We start from the raw sequence: 18,088 nt of genomic DNA, 5'->3' as shown, positions 1-18,088 counted from the left end.
CACGAGCTTTTCGAGTGTATGATATACATACTCGAGTTTGATTCAAAAACTCACTTGAGTAAGTCGAGCTCATAATTCAAATCAAATAGTTGATTAAGCTACTTGTGAGCTCGAGTCAAACTTCTCGATTGAGTTGCACCCCTAGTATAGATTCCTTCTAAAGCAGATCGGGAAAGAAAGAACTTGTCCACGGGTTGAGGCTCGATGGAATTAAGTTCTGAAAAAATTGAGCATATTTAAGTCGCAATTCTTTTCATGTTCATCCTTTTCTGTTTAAAAATAGAGAAAAAGAAAATCAATAATGGGACGGCACTGCCCTATTTCTATTGCCACTTTCTTAACTCATTTATTTGCTAAATTTGGCGACAAAGAGAAAACTTCGAGCACTTGAGAAGGTGCTGAAGCTTGAACATCATGTTTAATAGTTTCAAAAGCTATCTAAAGCCAGTATAATTGAAGGAAATGATCCTGTTCGTAATTGGAATTGGTTCCTTTTTGTAATGTGCCTAATCCCATTATGTATAAATCTAGTCATTGATTCACATAAGTAACACATAAAAGCTTAATGCTGGGATTCTTGAATGTGTGGTTTTCACGAGAGTACAAGACTTGGCATTCATGTTACCTAAATGTGATTGCGCAAAATCTTGCATTATCGATGCATGTGTACATTTCATTGCACTTGGTCCAATCTACGTAATCGGCTTGTTTGTTTGCTTTCGCCTTCTACAGGTCCAGAATCACATTTAAATGTAAGGTTAAAAAAAAGGCTTTTACGAGGTTGTTGATGTGTATCAACCCAACACACAATAAAAAAAAAAAAAAAAAAGGGTTTTACAAGGTTTTTTTTTTTAATAAGTAGAAATCTTGAATTCAGAACCTCTTTTTTACAATCTCTCACATCTTACCGTCCAAGTCAATCATCTACGCACAGTTTTACAAGGTTTTGTGAAGCAGAATATCCTTTTTTTTTTTTTTTTGAAAAACATACTAGGGTTTGTTGTTTACTTAGCTGGATATTGAAAGCAAAATATTATTGGCTTTGGTGTGAGAATTGGGACTGATTATATTCGTTGGCATGTGCCCTGTGCCGTGTTCATATGCAATCAGTTTTTCCTCCCTCCAATACAATTTGGACATGTTGAGTGATGATTTGTTAATGATTGAAGAAACAATGAGTGAATATCCTTAATTTCCACTAAATTAGGTGAACTACAGCCTCATTTGACTACGTAAACGGTTTGACATCAAAACGATCAAATTTCATATCGTGGAGATGCAGAATTGTTTCCCCGATTAGGCTTTGAGAAACAATTTTCTTGGATTCTCCTGAAATGGGGAGATCATGTCCCTTAACCTCTATCTCTTTAGCAATAAAATAGGGGGAAATAATCAGATTGACAAAGATGTTAACCCTTGTTTAAAATGCCATCGTCAGTTTTTTAACAAATCATGAAATTGTTAGGATTTGCTGACAGTACACACGAAGCCAAGTCAGACCAAAATAGTGGATTTGTAAGGCCAATTGTTACTTCCATAAGGTCGAATATTGAGATAGTGATGTTGTCTTAAAACATTAAATCGCTTCTGCTTGAGAAAAGAAACACTACCAAGAGCAAGAACTGCATCTTATTTTCGCCTGCAATAAGCCAAAAAGCAAGAATTTTAGATTTGATCATGTATTGGACGCTAATTTTGTGATCATATCAAAATGTTCCCCCTCTCCCCACCACACTCGGCATGCATTATCATTAATTTTTTTAACTCTCTTATCTTTGTTTACAAGTTTTCTATCTCCAACTGTTAGACATTGAATTTGATAGTAACGGAAGAATTTAACGACCCTCCTCTCGTCACTAGATCGAAAGACATTGCCATTAGTAAGTCAGTGAGTGAAAACTATTAAAAAAAGGATTAATCTTTCCTACACTTACAGTGTATACACTATCAGCATTGGATGAATGACAACTATGCAAAATTTGAATTTGAAGTTTAATATTTGCACACATGTCATGAATTAAATGGAGATAGTGTATACACTGTCAGTGTATATAAGTTTTACTCTTTAAAAAAAAAGGAAAAAAAGAGCCTTAATCATTTCTGGGGACTAATTTTCAGATACCTTCGCTAGAAATTAGGAATTTTTGGAGAAGATCAGTCTGGCTGCGTAGTCTGACCCATTACCCAATTGAACCCAAGCCCGCAAACCATACGTCCCACAATAGGAAGGAGACTGCCAGAGCTGAGAGTGACGTTAAAGTTGAGACCAGTTGGGAGCCTTTCTTTATACGTTCATACTGACAGTGACATCAGTGAGTTTCATTTCCTATTAAGCCCTCGGGCCTACCAATAAGCCCTTTCAGAGACTTGATCCACTGAACTGAGTTTCAATTGGGCTTCTTCAATTGGCCTTGTTTGCTTGACCAAATAATCTTTTTTTTTTTGCCAGCAACAATGATTGTTTGTATAACCTATTCTAGTATAACCTAAGGATTGGAGGAGGGGAAAGCCACAAATAGTGACTAGTGGAAGTAAGTATCGAACCCTTGATCTTCTATCTCCACCAAGACTTAAAGATGTCTTGGTCACCAATAGCCCTTTGGGCTGGCTATTGGCTGCTTGATCAAATATTCGATGTTTCCTTTACAGGTATTTTGAGAATGTGAGAATGTTTGGAGCGCATTACTATTTAGAGCTTTAGTTTTGCTATAATTACTCAAAAGTCTTTTGATTCAATTAAACATTGTGGGGTCATTTTGTGTAAGGAGAAGGAGTTAAACCAGCAATTATTATTTTGTTTCTTGGTTTATACTAAATTATTATTTTGTTTCTTGGTAGGAAAATTAGTGATTTAATTAATATAAGTTTTATGTCCCAACCACACTTTCTTGGTTTTTTCTGTTAGTTTCTTTTCGGCTTCCAGTATATGTGCAGTTTTATTATTGTTATTGCTTTACTCCCAGTCTCGCTATGTTTGGCCTAATCTATGCTTGGCTGTTCACATTGATGTGCATTTTCTTCCCCATTTTTATTTTTTTTTGGTTTCTGATATGATTTATTTTGTTAAAGCATAGTTTTTGTTCTAGATTGTATCCTTTCATTCTAAACCACATGTGATATTTTACTCTAATTTAAGTTCTAAATTACTGTTTCCGAACAAACTAAGTTAGTTTTTATAATTTAAATTGTATGGTTTTGCTTGAATAGGGATGAGGCATCTGTTAAAAAAAAAAAAAAAGAAGATTTACTGGGAGTATTTGGAATAACATGTGCAACACTTCACTATACATGTATTTAGTAGCATAATTGATTTTGGTGGTGGTTGCTTCTTTATCTCTCTATTATTTCACCTTCTAAGAAAGTTGATTGATCGATTGACATATTAGTTTGTATATTTGATTAGTTTTTTAGTGGAACTAATTGAGTAGGTTATGCATGATTGAATGGTTACAGCCAATTCTGAATTATTTTAGTAAACACTATGGAAATAATTTTATTCTCAGGTGATTGGTTAGGATCTCTGGTTATCGTAGTCTAAAATGACCACACTAAATAAAGCAAGCAAGTTGGAGGAGCAACATGGTGCAAAAGCATGGTAAAAGTGTGCTTTACTGATTGAGGAACAAAAAGAGTTTGAACTGCAAAAATGCCGAGAGACTCATCAAAGAAGAAAAGAAAATAGTATTGTAATCGATAGAGGTATATATGCACATATAAAATGTGTGTTTGGATTGCAATTTTTTTTTATAGAAAATGTACTGTAGCGATTTGATATATGTGAGATAAAAAGATGATTGGAAAATGTGTTCATAGAAAATATAGAATTTTTTTTGTGAAAAATCCCTTGGTAAACTTGTTTCGGAATAATTCACTATGAATCAAGTCAACGACATTTTTACACACGTGATTGGTGTGTGATTATAGTATGGATTTTTCATATTATTCTACATTTTTTTTTGCTTACACAATTAATTAACTTATAATTTACCAGGTGAAAAGCTTGTTGGAGACCATGGTGTAGTGATCAAAATGAGAAGCTTACATTGAAATCAAGTTCAGAACCTTCGTATGAAAGCTTATGGCTCTTTAGAATACCGGTTATTGTTGCAAGTTTTGTTATAAGTTATATCCTTATGCATAAGCTTATGGTTGGAAGTTTTGTTATATAGGTTCGTTTTGCAGAATGAGAATAGTCATTGGTTCCTTATGCCACATTTTAAGCATCTCATTATGGTTATTCAAATTTTTGCAGACTGAGAATAGTCATAATGGTGGAACCACTGAGCTTAATTTTTGCAGACTGAGAATAGTCATAATGGTGGAACCACTGGGCTTAGCTCAGTGGCCACCAGGAAGGGATTTAAGTCCCTCATTGGGTTGTAGGTGGAGATTCAAATTCCACTTACAGCAAAAAAAAAAAAAAAAAAAAAAATTCAAGAATGATGCCATAGCATCTCCTTGGTCTAGTCAGGTTTGCATATCTATTAGTTTCTAACACACAAGTCTCCTTACGCTCTCTTCTCCTATAAATTAGGATAGAATACGTTATACAATTGTTATCGTTGTTGGAAAAAAAAATAGTCATAATGGTAATTCAAATTTTTTGAGAGCAATTTGTGCTTTTATTACAATATAAATTACAGGATTCTAACAGCGTTATGGATATTGTAAATTTCAAAGTTGCAAATATACTAAAACTCTCTCAATTGATTTTATATCATTTGGAATTCTAAAGATTCGTGAATGTATTCATAAAATCGCGGGTGGCATGAAATATTTGAAATACAGGATAAAGCAAAAGAATAACAATAAACTACTTGCAATTTTAACCTTCAAAATCACGACGAGTGTAACATTCCTATTATTTTATGATAGAATAGCTATATAATCGAAAAAAATTAATGGCTGACCATAGTGCGTAACTTTCAAATTCGGTGTAACCTTCCTATTTTTCTCAACGACTCTCTTTTTTATTTTTAATTTCATCAAATCACTAGGTTTTGGTCTGTCGCCTAATCATTCAAATGTCTGCCTAAGAATTCAGTGTGTTTGGACAGGAGATTATTCGTCCAAATTTATTTGCTTACGTTATCATTACAATTTTCAATATATTTTTTTATTTCACATACATCACATCACAAAAAGTGTTACAGTAAAAATATTTCAAATAATTTACTATCCAAACACACTGGACTCAAAATAATTGCAATTTTAATTGTCTCGTGTGGTTTGCATTGAACCGAAGAACAAATGGACATAATCAGGAAATAAATGTACAGCCTGAACAATAGCAAAAGCTAGTTCAAACTCTCCTGTATTGCCTAACTTCCCAAACTAGTCAAAATCAAGAATGTCGATGTCTTGAAAAGTAAGTAGTACTTAAAACTGAGCAAATCAAGCGGATGGACAGCCACAACATGGTCTTGGCCATTCTCGGATAGCAATCAGCGTCGTAAACCTGGCACAAGAAACCCATTCGCAAACTTAATTCAGATTCAGGATATGAGCTTTGTCCTCGAACCATTTCTCTGAAAAAAAATAGAACTCATAGAAATAGATAGTTGCAGTTTGAACATAATACTGTATACAGAGCACTTGTGCAGTAGCTCTATGCTATTGTGTACTTTCATGCTATATTCAATAAAATGATTACTTTTACGTTATACATATGATCTTTTGAATTTGCCCACTTGCAATCGCAACGTTCATAGCTAATTAATTTGCTACACTAATCATGAGTAAGCATACACTAGAATGCTTTACTGGATGATTGCGGCACTAATCCATTTGGAGACAGATTCAAGTAACAAATTATTCTCAGACCTATAAATCGACCAAAATGGCCATAGAAGCGATGCACCTCTTACCTGTTATGCTTCTTTCAGTATAGAAGTCATGGCGGTAACAAGGCCTTTTGAGCTCCTCTCTGATCTCCCTTCATTAGCTTTTTAATGATCCACAAAGCGGGAGTTAAGCCGCCTACAGCTCCACTTCCAGGTACCAAAACCATTACAACTACGTTGACGGCAACAGTCAATATGTCAGCCCCAATCTCCACAACTTTTCCCCAGAATTTTCGTCGGTCTTTCTGCTTGGTTACAAGAAAAGTCACAGAAAATTATCAATCTAGTTAGATTTGGAACTAAGTCAGCATACATATGTGCTACATTCGCCCTTATTATGATGATTCATGAAGCTAACCATTGCTGAATATATGCATGTAGGAGCCAAGATGTATGCAATCTTAAAACAACATTAAAGAAATTTTACAGATTTATGATTAGGTTTAGTATTAAGTAGAAATTAAAGTTGTATGCATGCTCGAAAAAAAGTTGATCAACTCTTGGAAAACGAGAAATCAAGCACATCTGTAGAGAGTTGCATAAATTCTTTTTTTTTTTTTAAATTATTGTATGCAGGAGTTTTTTAAGTAAACTAGCACACAAGCACGTGCGTTTTGCATTAAGTACTTTTTTTTTTTTTTGGTAAGTTTGAGGTTTTGAACACGAAATCTCTTACTATGTAGTACATGTTACTTTTTCTAATGGTAGGTCAATATTAATTTTTTAGGGATTAATAAACACAAATTTGACTATTTACTGAGTTGTATGTAAGAAAAAAAGTTAGTTGAAAAACCTGATTAGTGCATTTCAAAATACACCAAATAAAACCGCTATAGAATCCAGATCATGAGCCCCAAAATTAAAAAATAAAGTTCATTTTTTTTTAGTTTTAGTTTTTTCCTAGTACTTACTTGTAACTTGAGCTTTCAAGAAGCTTCAAAGTATAGGAACGTATTCTACGAAAAGTTTTGGTTACCTGTTGCTGTTTAAGAATATCATTAATTTTTTGAAAACTTTCTATGATTTTATGCATTTCTGACTTTATTTCGGCAACTAGTTTTTTTTTGTAATCCAAGTTTGCTGGTCTGATGGCAGCATCTGCAAAAGACAAAATTATGATTGTAAAACTGGTGATACACTCTAGGCTAAAGTAATGAATTTTGTGGTGTGGTTTTCATCAGGGAAGCTAGGATTCCTGTATCAAGATTTGCTTTGCAGAGGAAGATAATTGCTGAATCAATGCCAATCTATTGAAGAGCTGGCGTGTTTTGACTCGAGATACTGTGTGTGTGTTTCGTGCACAAAAAGAAAAATCTCATGGCCATCTCTTTCATGAGTGTCAGATACCAGCTACAATTTGGAGGAGAATGGAGTTGTGTTTCGTCTATGAATACCCTTTGATCTGGAGTGAGGAGCAGGATTCAGGAATGGTTATGTCATTGTACTTGGATGCAGTATCAAGCAAAATTCAGGGAAATTGATTTGAAAGTAACAGTTCAGTACATATGGAGACCGAGGAATAATGTTGTTTTCAAGTCTGCAAGAGCTGTGCCTGGAAAGATAGCGTATGCCTATCAGATTGTGTCTTGAGGTGAGGAATATTGTGGCCTAAAGTCAGATTTGTATCTGTTCATAGTCTTAGTTGATATTTTGTGAGGTGTGCAATATTATGTATCTATACATCTATGGAGGTATACCTTCGAGGTGATTCTGGAATTTAGTGACGAATTTGTTGGCTTGCGGAGTAGACAGGTCATGCGTCTTTTTTATCTCTTCTAGAGCTGCTTCCTTGAACATTTGTAGAGTTGCCTGGTACATGTGGTTCACCAGAGACTGGTAGATTGGCTCAATTTCCTGACAGATTTCAAAGCACAAATTTATCTGATGAAAAACTCCTACTGATATTACTGATCATACTTGTGAATAAACTCCAACTAATAGACGTTCTAAAAATTATTATGGCAATTCTTTTCAATCGATGGGTGCACATCTATAGATATAAAACACTATATATATATATGTATATATATATATATATATATATAGAGAGAGAGAGAGAGAGAGAGAGAGATTTGAACGTATAAAATTGGAGTTTTCCCTTGGGCAATTGGAGTCCCTGGGTGCCAATCCAATCCAATTGTTGGGTAATTTTCTATAAAGAAACTTAATCACAATACATACCTTCAATAAATTGTCAGTCAGTTGCTGCTTATATTTATCCCTTTCAGTTTGATGATAATGTTGAGTATCATCATCATACCTTAAAAAAAAAAAAGAAAAAAAAGAAGGTATAATCAGCAATCATTCTTGTGATATATAAACAAGGTATAATCAGCAATCCTTCTTGTGATAGACATAGCTATCCATTATTCTAGTAAACACTTTGAGTATGGATTTTTCTAACGAGTGCCTATTGGACATTCGTTAACACACTTAAAATTCACATAATTTGCCATGTATACGTGTATATATACTAATAATTATTATCATTTTTTGCATTTATCTACTTTCTCTATCTAACCTTACTTACCCTCCCTTATACTTATTTATTTTTCCTAATTAATTTTACATGTTAAAAAATATGACATCTAAAATATAATCCTATTGGGCACCCGTTAAATAGACCATATTATATTTATCAATTGGATGAAAACAGTTTAGAGTCAGTCCCAACTAGCTAGTAGATTTCGCGTTAACTGGTTCGACTTAATTTACAGTTATCTAATAACTATTAACTAATGAGGCTCAGGACAAACCAGTTCTGGAATAATACTAAAAATTTTCATCACAGCCATCACTTATGAGACAAGGGTATCACTTACCAGTAACTAACTAAAACCTGAGACTTTATATAATTTTTGATACACTTACTTGGATAAATACTTCTTCCAAATCAAACTGACATTCTTTCCAAAGTGTAGTTCGAGTTCAGGAGACACTCCAACCTGCTCCTTTATCTTAGTCCTCTCTTCAACCTGCTTCTTTATCTCAATCCAGGACTGCGTTGATTTTGAAGTGAAATGAATATGAACAGGATTGTCATTTCTATCACTTCCAAATTGCAAGAATCATCCAGTCGGTTACCTCATTCTTACGAAAACTCTTATACTTCTCGTCAGCAATTTCTTCGCAGCGTACTCCAGAAACCATGATCTACAAATTTGTTGGGGTGGGGGGAGAAAAACGAAATAGTCATGTTTGCAAGAAAACAACAGAGTGAATATATGTTATATGGATAGAATGGAATGTCGGCGATATGTCAATAACAGGTAAAGGGGGAAAATGGAATATATAGATGATTAGATTTTTTTTTTTTTTTTTTACCCTGTGTTGTGGTAAGTCAAGGTCCTTGTCCTTCTTAATATCACCCCAGATCTCTCGGGCACGACCAACAAACTTTGAAGCTGCAATCTTCTCATCAGATGTAGCCCAGCGCATAATCCGGTCTTTAAGGCGAGCCACCTTTTGAATGGAAAATGCAAATCACTAACGTTGATAAGACCTTTGACCAATCAAGCAGCAAACTTTTAATCGTGCATTATTTACTTAGATCCTAATGTATAGGAAGTAATTAGATATGAGACAAACTATAGATACCTCAGCAACGAACTCCTTCTTCAAATAATGAGGCAATGTTACCACTTCAATCTGGGCAATCACCAACAAGATAGCAGTGTAGCACTTAACATAAGCCCAATATGAACTTGGTCTATAGTGACATTAATCATCTCAAAATCAAGTGGGGGCTGACAGGGATAGGTCCAAGTGGATTCTTGGATCGACGGAGACTGAACCACCATCGGACTAAACGGGTACTCAGTAAATCTGCTAATTTTTTAGTAAAAACCACATATTAGTAGTAATGGATGGGAGATAAAGTTCGAACCTTTAATCTCCCATCCTACAAAGGCACGTAAAAGCCATTGTGGTGGCCAACAACTCAATAGCCTGTTTGTTATTTTGAGGTTATCTTGCTTTCAAACTTTTTATAACAAGCAAGTGAACCTAATCGTGAGAGGATTACTTGTAAACTTGGTCCGACCCTAATCTATTCTGACAAATGTACCAAAAGAGCTCTCCCACCCCCAAAAAAAAAAAAAGAGGTTAACTATAAGAAGGGTGTAAAGTACATGATAAAGTTTTGATGTTTAGTTTCTTTCGAGTCAATAAGTCATTGATGTTTGATTTTAAAAAGATGGATGCATTGACTTTGTTTTAATTTTTAAGGGAGGAAGCATGAATTGGCATTCATTAACAATTAAATATTGGAGGGAAAAACTTTGAAGAAGTAAAATCAATTTTCTGTAGATAAAACCAAACTGCGAGAAATGTTTGGATTAAAAAGAAAGAAGACGATATTTAGCACCAAATAAGAGATGGTGCCCAGAAAGTATTTGCAATAATCTTGTAGCTCTCACTTTGAAGTATTCTTTTAGTGCAGCTTTCTGTAGAGCTTGGGGCTTGAACGTTTCTTCCCATATCTGCAAGAATATATAATTCGGGTCATCAAGATCCTCAAAAACTCAGGTCAGAATACACAACAATCAAACATGAGTTTTACCTTTTTAAGTCCGGCCACCAACTGCTTTTCCAACATGTGCAATGGGACCTAGTTCCATATTAATCAATCAAACTTGTGATTATGATTTACTTTGTCAAGGAAGAAGGATAGGATGATAGAGATGAAATTTTATACCTCGTTTTTATCACGAAGGACAAAGACTAGATTCACTTTTCTTGAAGTATTAAATTTTCGAATCATCATCACCTGAAAAGGTTAGCATGAATATTGTAAAACAAATACGTGCAAAAGAGATAATTTAGGGCAATGCAACGCCAGGAATTTGTGAAAATCTTTCAGGATTAATTACAAATAACACCCTGGAAACAATCCATGATTTCCACTTTACCCCTCTTAATTAGTGTTTGTTTGGAATCTTTGGATCAATTTTCTCTAGTATGTATGCTGTCTTCCCGGGTTGAATGTTTCGGCGTGCGTTGGAAGATTATTGAAAATTTAAGGGGGTTGATTCATCAAATTGGACAATACAAAACACAAACTGATGAGGAGAAAACTTTGGTAACTTACCAATATTCAATTAATTAGGAGGATCGATTATAAAGCTTTATATGCTAATTTTAGGACACGATATATAGCAGTGAATGACACAAATTTGAATAGATCGCTGGAATTAATTTCCCGGAAAGCAAATTATCATCGAGTCATGTATATAACGTACCTCGAATACAGCTCGTAAAAGTGGCCATCCCCCGCCGTTATGAAGATTAACATTGTCACATCTCCTGCTTGGTAAAGAGAAGTTCCTCAGCAAAGGTATCCAATATGGGGAATCAATTCATTAGTTTCTTTAACTTTAATAACTGCTACTCAAGACTCTATCTGGACCCTGAATTTTACAAGATGGTTAACTTATAAACTAAGACATTAGGTTTTAAAATGTTCTCATGCCTATTCTCCAGCGGTGCAGTTCTATTAACAAGTGGGAATCATATGAGCTCCATGTAAGTGATTTAATAGTAGGAAACCAAAGGACTACCATCCTTCTTTCCTCCATCACTTGCCTCTTCCTTTCCCCTCACATTTTAGGCCAAAAACCCAACATGCCTATGTTGGATTCGGCATTTTTAGTGGAAAACAAAAAAGATTGGATTATCCTCAAAATAAGTTTGTTTATCACCTTTTCATGCCTTCAACCAGCTCTATATCTTGTATACATCACATACGAATGCGATAGAGTATTATTTGTGTACAAATATTTCTTAAAAAATGCAATCCAAAGGTACTTCTATGGCGACAACACTTTGCTATGGTAACTCACAAATTTGTGGAGGCAAAGTGTGAATCTCATGAAGATACAAGTAAACATTTTCATTTTTAACCATTAGTCGTGGGGGCTAGTGGTCAGGGAATTTAACTCCCACCTAAGGTTAAAAAAAATAAACATTTTCATTTTCATTTTTGTGGGATGAATTTAATAATTCCAAAATTAGTGTACACATAACTTGTAAGAAAGTTGTGGAATGATAATACGTTAGTAAGGTAATGCATAAGGAAAGATTTTTTTTCTTCAAAATATGAAGAAAGGAAATTATTATTAGAACTTCTAGCTAAATAGCAGTACCCACTAAGGAAGTTATTAATTAGACATTTCAGCTAATTAAATAGTAGTTTTCTTTACTTTTTCCTAAGAAATTTTAGTTCATAGGTAAACTTTCATTTATATGCACAAAAGTGGATGCATTTGCTTTTATACAACAAGATTATACAACAAGATAATTCCAGATGAGCCCTTAACTCTAATAAATTTCGATGGGGCAGGCAGAATTCAACATGGAGAACCAAAAAGAGAGAGAGAGAGAGAAAACGCCCAATCACATTTGGTTTATTGTTTTCTTTTAAGCATATTATTATATTGTAAAAACCAAGCATTATATGTGCTTTTAAATTTTAAGTAAACTCACATGTTCATTATAACTGTGTTTGAGACAGCCAAGGAAAAAAGCGCTGTTTGTTTCTCAAATGCGACATCCTCCTGCAAAAGATCCAAAATAAATAAGGAAAGGAATGGACCCTCTTGTATCACATTCATAAGTTATAACCAAAATTAGACTTTCACAAATTAGACACTAAAATTCATTATCAAGACAATAGATTGGAAATCACCCCTCGATCACAGCCATCACTACCCTCTGTGTCAATAACAAGAACTGGAGGGCCACCACTTGGTGATGGGCGTTGTGTCATCCAAATTCCCTTTGTCGTTTTAGTCCTGAAAACATTTAAAACTTTTTTTTTTTTAGGGAATAAACCAATTATGGACTAAAACTTGTTTCTGTGCTCAAAACAGAAGAATGATGGAAAAAAAAAAAACTCTCTCAGCGTGTGTGTGTGTGGGGGACTAGGGGGTTTTCAATTTGCATACATTCCCTTCTTAGCATCCATCACTTCAAAGGCAGTTCCGAACAGCTCATTCAAAAGCGTACTCTTTCCTGCATGGACCAAGAACTTGTAACTAGTAGAAAAGGAAACATAGAATTGCGAAATGAATCTAAGATAAACTTAAGATGTTAGGTAAATTACCGGTACTTTGATTGCCGATGATGGCCACGACAGCAGCCGCAGGACTATCAGCGGTCAGCTTAATTTTTTTTTTGAAATCCCCGTTTCTACTGATGAGCAAAGCCGGTTTAGAGGGTTTTTCTGTAGAAAGCATTTTCATCTCCAATTATTGGTGAAAGTTTTGAGTGTCAAAAAATAGATTACAAGAGAATCTTTTGCTAGAAAAAGCAACCCTTTTCTTTAAACATCTACCTTCCTTGATTAAGCAAGTTAGAGCTACGTGAAAATTGGATATTCAAACAGAAAGAAAGCAAGTTCTTACCCATGTCCATGAGATGAGGATATCAGCTGAGAAGAGATGAGGAAAGAACCAGACAAGTTTTCTCTCTTGATTCTCAATGGTCAAGCAATTCTATTCGTGTATGTGCATAAGGCTTTATTAGTGCAATCTGCTGTACGTGTGGGTCCAGATTCTTTTTCTTCTCAGCAGATGATGGGATTTGATAAGAAGGTGCTGGGATTTGGTGGACGAGGGGCTCATCAACCTATATAGTAAAAGCGCGAATGGATCTGTTAAGAATGGTGGTTTTTGTGCTGATGTGGCTGGATTTTATTGGCTGGAGTTTGGTCGTCAATCACGTGGGACTCGCGTGCTTTCGTTGGGAGAAGAAGTGCAATTCTTGCTGTTGTCCGAAAGAAGAAAACTTGGACCTTCGGTTTTTGAGAAGAAACATTTCTCTGTAGCATGACCACCATTTCTCTGGTCAGCAGATTGCCAGCTGAGTAAGCTTATTATGATGGTTGGTGATGGTTTGATTGATGGCAAGTGCTGGGTGATGGGCTCAATGTGGGTTGCCATTATTTTACGGTATTGCCCTTCTTTAACAAATATGTACTAAGCGGTGGTGTGCCAAAACATTGGCCTTGTTGCTGACATGTCACTTTGGTATTGGACGAATGGTGGTCGTTCTGGTCATGAGCATTGCACGTGCTTTTGCTTAAAAAACTTGGCTGTTATCTTTTGGACAGAATACCGTGTTCAGTAGCCCCAAGGTCCTTCCTCAATCTATAGCCTTCTTTGTACGTGTGGGTCCAGATTCTTTTTCTTCTCAGCAGATGCTGGGATTTGATAAGAAGGTGCTGGGATTTGGTGGATGAGGGGCTCAAGGTGAAAGGGGCTGGTATTCTCCTTCTTTCTTGGTTTCTCCTTTCATTTTTCTCTTTTTCCTTCATCGCCCTTTTCCCTCTTTCGTCTCTTGAGTGATAATGGTTAATTTCTTCTGTTTTTTTTGCCTTTTTTTCCTGATTTTTTTCCTTGCTAAAAGCAACAAATCATTTTCTCCTCTCCTCTACGTCTCTATTTGTTATGCTATCAGATTTTTTGCTATTAAGAAAACTTCATTTTTTTTGGCCTCATAATCACTGAATCTCCATTATAGTTCATTTTCTAATATGATTCATTTTTTTTTCTTTAAGGATTTGCCTTGCATGTTTCATCAATAAATATTTTCATCATTTTAATCTGGACTCGGAGTGATGGCTAATTTTTTGTCAATTTTTTTCCTTTTGTTAGGTGGGAAAGGATGATGGAGATTGAAGACGAACTGATGATGATTTTGATGGAGGTTTCGACATTCTTCCATGGTTCCAGATGTTTTACTGGAAACATTAACCTTTACCGACCATGTATGTGTGTGTGTGTGTGTGTGTTTTTTTTTTTTTTTATGGTTTCCTTTTTCTTTTCTAAAACTCACTTTCTTCTTGTTGTGATTGCAGATGTAAAGAGTTGCATTTTTGCCAATTGACATATATTTCAAAGGTAAGGCTTTAATATTTTGCTAAGTAATTATGCAAGGAAATTTGTGTTAGGTTGACCAGAGTAGTTGTCGGACCCGTAGATTAAAAAATTTGTAGGGACTTTATGTTATGGTAGTTTGAATTCTATTTCTCTTTCATAGTTTTTTGTACTAGAATTTATTCTTGACTTTTTGGTGAAAAAGAATTGCTTTTGATGGTTTACTGATAGGGTATAATTTGTTAGTAATTTTATTATTAATTTTCCCTTTTATTCCTGACAAATATTGTGTTAATTGTTGATATTTACTTATATTTGGTACCATGACTTAATTTCAGGAATGAAACAAAAAACTACCAAAAAGGAGGGACTTTATGAAGAATATGGAGACTTCTAAGGACTTCAAACCTTGGGTCCTTGAATTGGTGGGGAACCACAAAGCTAGTGGAAGATATTTGGTCATTTGGGTCTTTCAAAGAAAGCAACGTAGAGAGACTTGGACCAAAAAGTAATTTGGAGGCTTTGTCCACATGTGTGGGGACCACAGGAAATTGCTTTTAGGCTTCTTTCTTTTGGTTTTTTCAGGGAAGACGTACAGAAGAAAAGGAACATCTCTTAGACGGCTTTAGTTTTAGCTTTTTAGTTTAGTTCTAGTTTTTCTCTTTTGACTGGTCTCTGACACACGCTAGGTGTTCGACAATATTCTCCAACGGGAAAAACATCTTTTATTCCTTACTTTCTAGTAAAAACCGCCATGCCTTTGCAATCAATTATTTCGTGTGGTGATTTAATTATGCGGCGTGGCTAAGTCTTCTTTCTAGTCAAGGGACAACGGATGCTTTGGGTCGTCTAAAAATTGTGAGATCGTTTTAATTTAATCTTTTTCTCTTATTTATTGGTATTCGCATATTCCTTGATTGCTATGCTTATGGTTATTTAATTAATTGATTGTCTTGGATCCAGATAATTAGTTGATTGGGTAATCTATTGTCAATTAGGGCATTAAATCCGTAATTGTTTAATTGCTCTAAAATAGTGACAACTGGCATGATTAGGTTTGTGTCAGGAGAATACGCGGGCTAATCTAAAATAACCCTGGTAGTGCGTTATTTGATTAGAATAGGGCTCCTCTAATACGTAAGGCAATTGGGGAATTAAATTTTATGGGCGTACTTAGGATTATTTCTCAATTAGAGTAGTGATTAACAGGCGTACCTTAATCATCGACACAGTAAGGAGGGGTTGACTGTCATCGCTTGTTTGGCAGTTATAACCTATTTATTAGTAAATAATTGGAATTGTCTTTGCATCAATGATCAATTAGGTGCACCATTGCTGAAGTTAGTCATTGGCTAGATCTTTACTTAATATTATCTTGATTTTAGTAATTTGTTATTTAATTTCTAGTTGGCTATTTTATTTTTATTATTTTACTTTGAGTTGAATTCGTTAAATTGTTACCCCTGATATAAAAACACCCCCCTTGTTACTGTGAATTTGAAAAGAAATAATTACTCTCAGTCCCTGTGGATTCGACCCTGCTCACCACTATCTACAGAAATTATTCTTAGTTTGAGCAGGTATTTATTATTGCACAGGCTGACAACCTGTCAATTTTTGGCGCCGTTTCCGGGGACTAGCGTTATTATTTGTTTTTTTCTTAAATTCATTTTTTGTCCTAATTTCCTGGTTTCCTTCTAGTGTATGCCTCGATCTTCTCGTACAGGTGATTTGATTTTTGACTTGAGGTAGAGAAGACCGCGCGTAGAACGAGGAAGGAAACCAGACAGCTCAGAGAGGAGCACTCCAGTGCTGCATCTCAGAGACCTGAGCCAGGAGTTGACCTAACAGATTCGTTTGGTGACACTTCAAGTGACTTTGGCCAGGAGGAAGTAACCATGGCTAATGCACGAACATTAAGGGAGTTGGCTGCCCCTAATTTAAATCAGCAGCCTCTATGCATTACCTTCCCCATCTTAAATGATAGCACTCCATTTGAACTAAAATCTGGTCTGATTCAGCTTTTACTCTCTTTTCATGGTTTACCAGGTGAAGAGCCGTATAAGCATTTGCAGGAATTTGATGTCGTGTGCAACAGTATGAAGCCCTCGGGGATCTCAGAAGAGCAAATAAAAATGCGGGCATTCCCTTTCTCATTGAAAGACTCTGCAAAGGACTGGTTATACTACCTGCCACCAGGTAGCATTACCACGTGGGATCAGTTGCAGAGAAAATTTCTAGAGAAATACTTTCCTGCATCCAGGGCTGCAAGTCTAAGGAAAGAAATTTGCGGGGCTAAGCAGCACCCAGGGGAGTCACTCTATGAGTATTGGGAGCGGTTCAATAAGTTGTGCCATAAGTGCCCCCAACACCAGATAAGCGAGCAGCTGCTCATACAGTATTTTTATGAGGGGCTCCTTTCCAGAGACAGGAGTATAATTGATGCTGCAAGTGGAGGGGCACTGGTGAACAAAACCCCTCAGGAAGCACGGGAGTTAATAGAGGGGATGGCAGAGAATTCACAACAATTCGGTACAAGAGAGGATGTCCCAATACGTAAGGTGAATGAGGTAGAGACACCCTTTATGCAGCAGCAGCTAACTGAGTTGACCGCGTTTGTAAGGCAACTGGCTGTGAAAAATGCATCACAAGCCAGGATATGCGGGATTTGCACTGGTCACTCTGCAGACATGTGCCCAATGATTCAGGAAAAAACTGCAGAACAGGTGCATATGGCCGACCACGCGCCCGCGCCAAGGAAGCAGTACGACCCTTACTCAAGCACCTACAACCCAGGGTGGAGAGATCATCCCAACTTCAGTTATGGAGGGAATATGCAATCCAACTTTACACCGAACAGGCAGTCTAACTTTGTGCCAAATAAGCCATCAGGGTACCAGCAGCAATACCAACCCCGACCACCTCCGCCCCCAAGCTCTGGTCCATCTTTAGAGGAAATGATGAAACAAATGATGACAACCATGGCGCAAAATCAACAAAGGGCGGACTCCGAAATGCAGGATATAAGGAATCAGATAAGTCAAATGGCCACAACAATCAACCATTTGGATTCCCAGAACCAAGGTAAATTGCCATCTCAACCCGAATTAAATCCAAAGAACGTGAGCGTAATGACTCTAGGGTGCGGGAAGGAAATTTAAGGGCCTGAACCTGTGATCCCTAAGGATAAGGATGAGGAAAAGATCGAAAATGAGCTTGAAAGGGAGGATAGCAATGGTGCAGATCTAAAGGTACTTCCTGACCCAGTAATTACAGCTAAAACTAACCCGCCTCCTTTTCCTAGCAGGTTGGAAAAATCGAAGAAACAGGATAAGGAGAAGGAGATCTTGGAGGTTTTTCGCAAGGTTG

The 18,088-nt window shown here is 36.0% G+C and overlaps 1 protein-coding gene and 1 long non-coding RNA gene across 5 annotated transcripts; one reads left to right on the top strand and one right to left on the bottom strand.

The window, feature by feature from the left end:
- Window positions 1-5,203: 5,203 nt before the first annotated feature.
- LOC113734405 (protein ROOT HAIR DEFECTIVE 3) lies at window positions 5,204-13,605 on the bottom strand. Of its 4 annotated transcripts, none has more exons than XM_027260937.2 (18): window positions 13,247-13,602; window positions 12,946-13,065; window positions 12,788-12,854; window positions 12,529-12,634; window positions 12,327-12,397; window positions 11,084-11,147; window positions 10,540-10,611; window positions 10,405-10,452; window positions 10,262-10,324; window positions 9,441-9,491; window positions 9,168-9,305; window positions 8,928-8,996; window positions 8,715-8,842; window positions 8,025-8,103; window positions 7,541-7,697; window positions 6,820-6,941; window positions 5,868-6,088; window positions 5,204-5,528 (listed from the first exon to the last, which is right to left on the bottom strand). In XM_027260937.2, the coding sequence occupies exons 1-17, from the start codon at window positions 13,254-13,256 to the stop codon at window positions 5,894-5,896; spliced, it is 1,560 nt and encodes a 519-aa protein (XP_027116738.1). In that variant the 5' UTR covers window positions 13,257-13,602; the 3' UTR covers window positions 5,204-5,528; window positions 5,868-5,893. The 4 variants fall into 4 exon arrangements, with proteins under 4 accessions (XP_027116738.1, XP_071938200.1, XP_071938202.1 ...); XM_072082099.1 differs by having other exon boundaries at window positions 5,204-5,458; window positions 13,247-13,601; XM_072082101.1 differs by lacking the exons at window positions 5,204-5,528; window positions 6,820-6,941 and having other exon boundaries at window positions 5,985-6,088; window positions 13,247-13,604.
- Window positions 13,606-13,938: 333 nt separating this feature from the next.
- LOC140038029 (uncharacterized) lies at window positions 13,939-15,489 on the top strand. Its single transcript, XR_011841841.1, has 4 exons — window positions 13,939-14,105; window positions 14,498-14,610; window positions 14,701-14,743; window positions 15,058-15,489. It is a non-coding gene; the product is annotated as an uncharacterized lncRNA (long non-coding RNA).
- Window positions 15,490-18,088: the final 2,599 nt, after the last annotated feature.

The sequence above is a fragment of the Coffea arabica genome, chromosome 3c (assembly GCF_036785885.1).
Source record: "Coffea arabica cultivar ET-39 chromosome 3c, Coffea Arabica ET-39 HiFi, whole genome shotgun sequence".
Classification (NCBI taxonomy): domain Eukaryota; kingdom Viridiplantae; phylum Streptophyta; class Magnoliopsida; order Gentianales; family Rubiaceae; genus Coffea; species Coffea arabica.
The sequence above is the reverse complement of the archived record's forward strand: the minus strand, read 5'-3'. Positions and strand labels throughout refer to the sequence as shown.

Coding starts and splice junctions, on each gene's coding strand:
- LOC113734405 (XM_027260937.2), bottom strand. Junction 10,325..10,404: donor TGGTGGCCGGACTTAAAAAG/GTAAAACTCATG, acceptor ATATTCTTGCAG/ATATGGGAAGAAACGTTCAA. Junction 7,698..8,024: donor TGACTGACAATTTATTGAAG/GTATGTATTGTG, acceptor GAAATCTGTCAG/GAAATTGAGCCAATCTACCA.